Source organism: Kryptolebias marmoratus, linkage group LG20, assembly GCF_001649575.2.
Source record: "Kryptolebias marmoratus isolate JLee-2015 linkage group LG20, ASM164957v2, whole genome shotgun sequence".
In the NCBI taxonomy this organism is placed as follows: Eukaryota; Metazoa; Chordata; class Actinopteri; order Cyprinodontiformes; family Rivulidae; genus Kryptolebias; species Kryptolebias marmoratus.
Window position 1 is genome coordinate 25012129 of NC_051449.1, and position 2398 is coordinate 25014526.

The 2398-nt window shown below is 40.8% G+C and overlaps 1 protein-coding gene across 4 annotated transcripts in view; it reads right to left on the bottom strand.

Annotated features, from left to right (window-relative positions):
• LOC108228461 (polymeric immunoglobulin receptor-like) overlaps positions 1-2398 on the bottom strand; it is a 20845-nt gene that overhangs the window by 4485 nt on the left and 13962 nt on the right. For 3 of the 4 annotated variants that reach the window (XM_037973031.1, XM_037973029.1, XM_037973028.1), the window contains one exon: positions 590-899. The exons of the other annotated variant lie outside the window; for it this stretch is intronic. In XM_037973031.1, the coding sequence (XP_037828959.1) occupies positions 590-899 (310 nt within the window). The remainder of the gene's footprint in view (positions 1-589; positions 900-2398) is intronic. 4 annotated transcript variants of the gene reach the window in all.

Below are 2398 nucleotides of genomic sequence, written 5' to 3' on the forward strand. Positions count from 1 at the left end.
CGGGGAAGATGTCCTGCCCCAAGTGGAGGAGTTTAAGTATCTCAGGGTCTTGTTCACGAATGAGGGAAAAATGGAGCGAGAGATTGACATTGATTACATATTAAAGTAAACAGTTTTAATACAGAATCAATGACTTTGTTTCTAAGTTTTTACGATACAGTCATTTGTTTTATTTTTAACAGCAAGAAACACAGAATTCCTGTTATTATAAATTAACTAAATAATTATTAAACTTATTTACGGTTTTCTTTTTAATCTAAAATTCAATCACTGCTTTTTATTTCTTTTCTATTTAATTGAGTGTTTGTCATCAGAAGTGCTGTAAACTTGTCCCTGTCTGTCCTGGATCTCTGCCTCCTGCAGTGTTTCCTCATCTTCACTCATTCTAATGAAAAACACTCATTCCATCACATTTACTTTAACTCTGAGACTCAAACACACACATCTGACTTTCAGCTTCTAAGACTCTGATCAGGATTGATCACAACTAATCAGCTGATTGGAAAAATACAACAACATCACATTTTCTTTGTACAGTCAGACACAGGAAAAACAGATGGTCAGACAGAAATTACAAAAACAAACAAACCTTTGACTTCGATCTGAATTGTTTTCTGTCTCAGAATGTCTCTGTCCCTCCAGACTCCACAGAAGAACTGTCCACTGTCTCCAGCTGTGGGGTGTCTCAGAGTCAGACTGAGGTCTCCAGTTCTCAGCAGGTCTTCATTCATCTTTGTTCTGTTTCTGTAGAACCGGTGCTGTTCTTCAGGTCGATCAGAGCCGTTCTTAAACACATGGACCTTCCTGCCTCTACTGTCCCTCCAAACCACTTTAGCCTCTCCTGGCAGCTCAGGTGTTGTTGTGAAGGGCAGCAGGACAGACTCCACCCCTGACTCCACCTCCTCCACCTGTTGGTCTGAGAGCAGAACAGAGAAGAAGATCAGCTGGACAGACAGCTGCAGCAGCAGCAGGTCTTCATCACTTTACTGACTGATGAAGGACAGCTGGATCTGAGAGGAGCGTCCTGTTTCTGCATCAACTGATTGGCTTGTTAAAACAGAGTTTAAACTCCATCCAGTGAGCGTAAACTCCACCCCCTGAGTTTAAACTCCACTCAGTGAGTTTAAACTCCACCCCCTGAGATTAAACTCCACCTTCTGAGATTAAACTCCACCCCCTGAGATAAAACCCCACCCCTGAGTTCAAACTCCACCCCCTGAGTTTAAACTCCACCCCTTGATTGTCATATTTTATCCTCTGACACACACAGGAGGGAAATCCTGTCAAACAGACAGAAATCAGAGAAAACTACCAATCAAGGTCCACAAGAACAAGACAAATACAATCACCTGAGATAAACATGAGCAAACGAGACAAACTAAATAACAGAAACAACTAAAATAGAAAATAGAAAAAACTATCAAGTTTAATTGTAAATAACATTTCAGCAACAAGGCAGTTCATAGTGCTTTACTTCATAAAAACACAAAATAGAAAAGTTAAAAAAAAAAACAGTCACCGATGGAGAAACCAGTTTACATCAGATTGTTGGTCAATGTTCCATTTCTTCTGGTTCTAAAGGAACAGGTGGGTTTTTAGCCTTGATTTAAAGGAATTCAGTGTTTCAGCTGGTTTGCAGTTTTCTGGAAGTTTGTTCCAGATTTGTGGTCCATAGAAGCTGAAAGCTGCTTCTTTATGTTTGGTTCTGGTTCTGGGGGTGCAGAGCAGACCAGAACCAGAAGACCTGAGTGGTCTGGAAGGTTGATCCAACAACAGCAGGTCTTTAATGGATTGTGGTGCTAAGCCATTCAGTGATTTATAAACTAGCAGAAGTATTTAAAGTTTATTCTCTGAGCTACAGGGAGCCAGTGTAGGGACTTTAAGACCGGGGTTATGTGCTCTAATTACTGGTCTTAGTGAGAACATGAGCAGCAGCTGCAGCTGTCTGATTGAGTTTTTAGTCAGCCCTGTGAAGATGTTGTTGCAGTAATCAGTGCAACTAAAAATAAACACATGGATGAGTTTCTCTAGATCTTGCTGTGACATTAGTCCTTTAATTCTGGAGATGTTCTTCAGATGGTAGAAAGCCGACTGTAACTGTTTTTATGTGTCCCTTAAGGTTCAGGTCAGAGTCCATCATTACTCCCAGGTTTCGGGCCTGATCACTGGTTTTTAGCTGTAATAACTGGAGCTGTGCATTGATTGTAGTTCGCTCCTCTGTAGGTCCAAAGATAATAACTTCAGTTTTGTTTCTGTTCAGCTGGAGAAAGTTTTGGCACATCCACACATTGATTTGTTCTAAGCATCTGTTCAGTGCTTGGATAGGTTCAGTCTCAGTGCTGTGGTGAGCACAGAAACCAGACTGATCATTGTTAGGAAGCCATTTAACTGTTAAAAC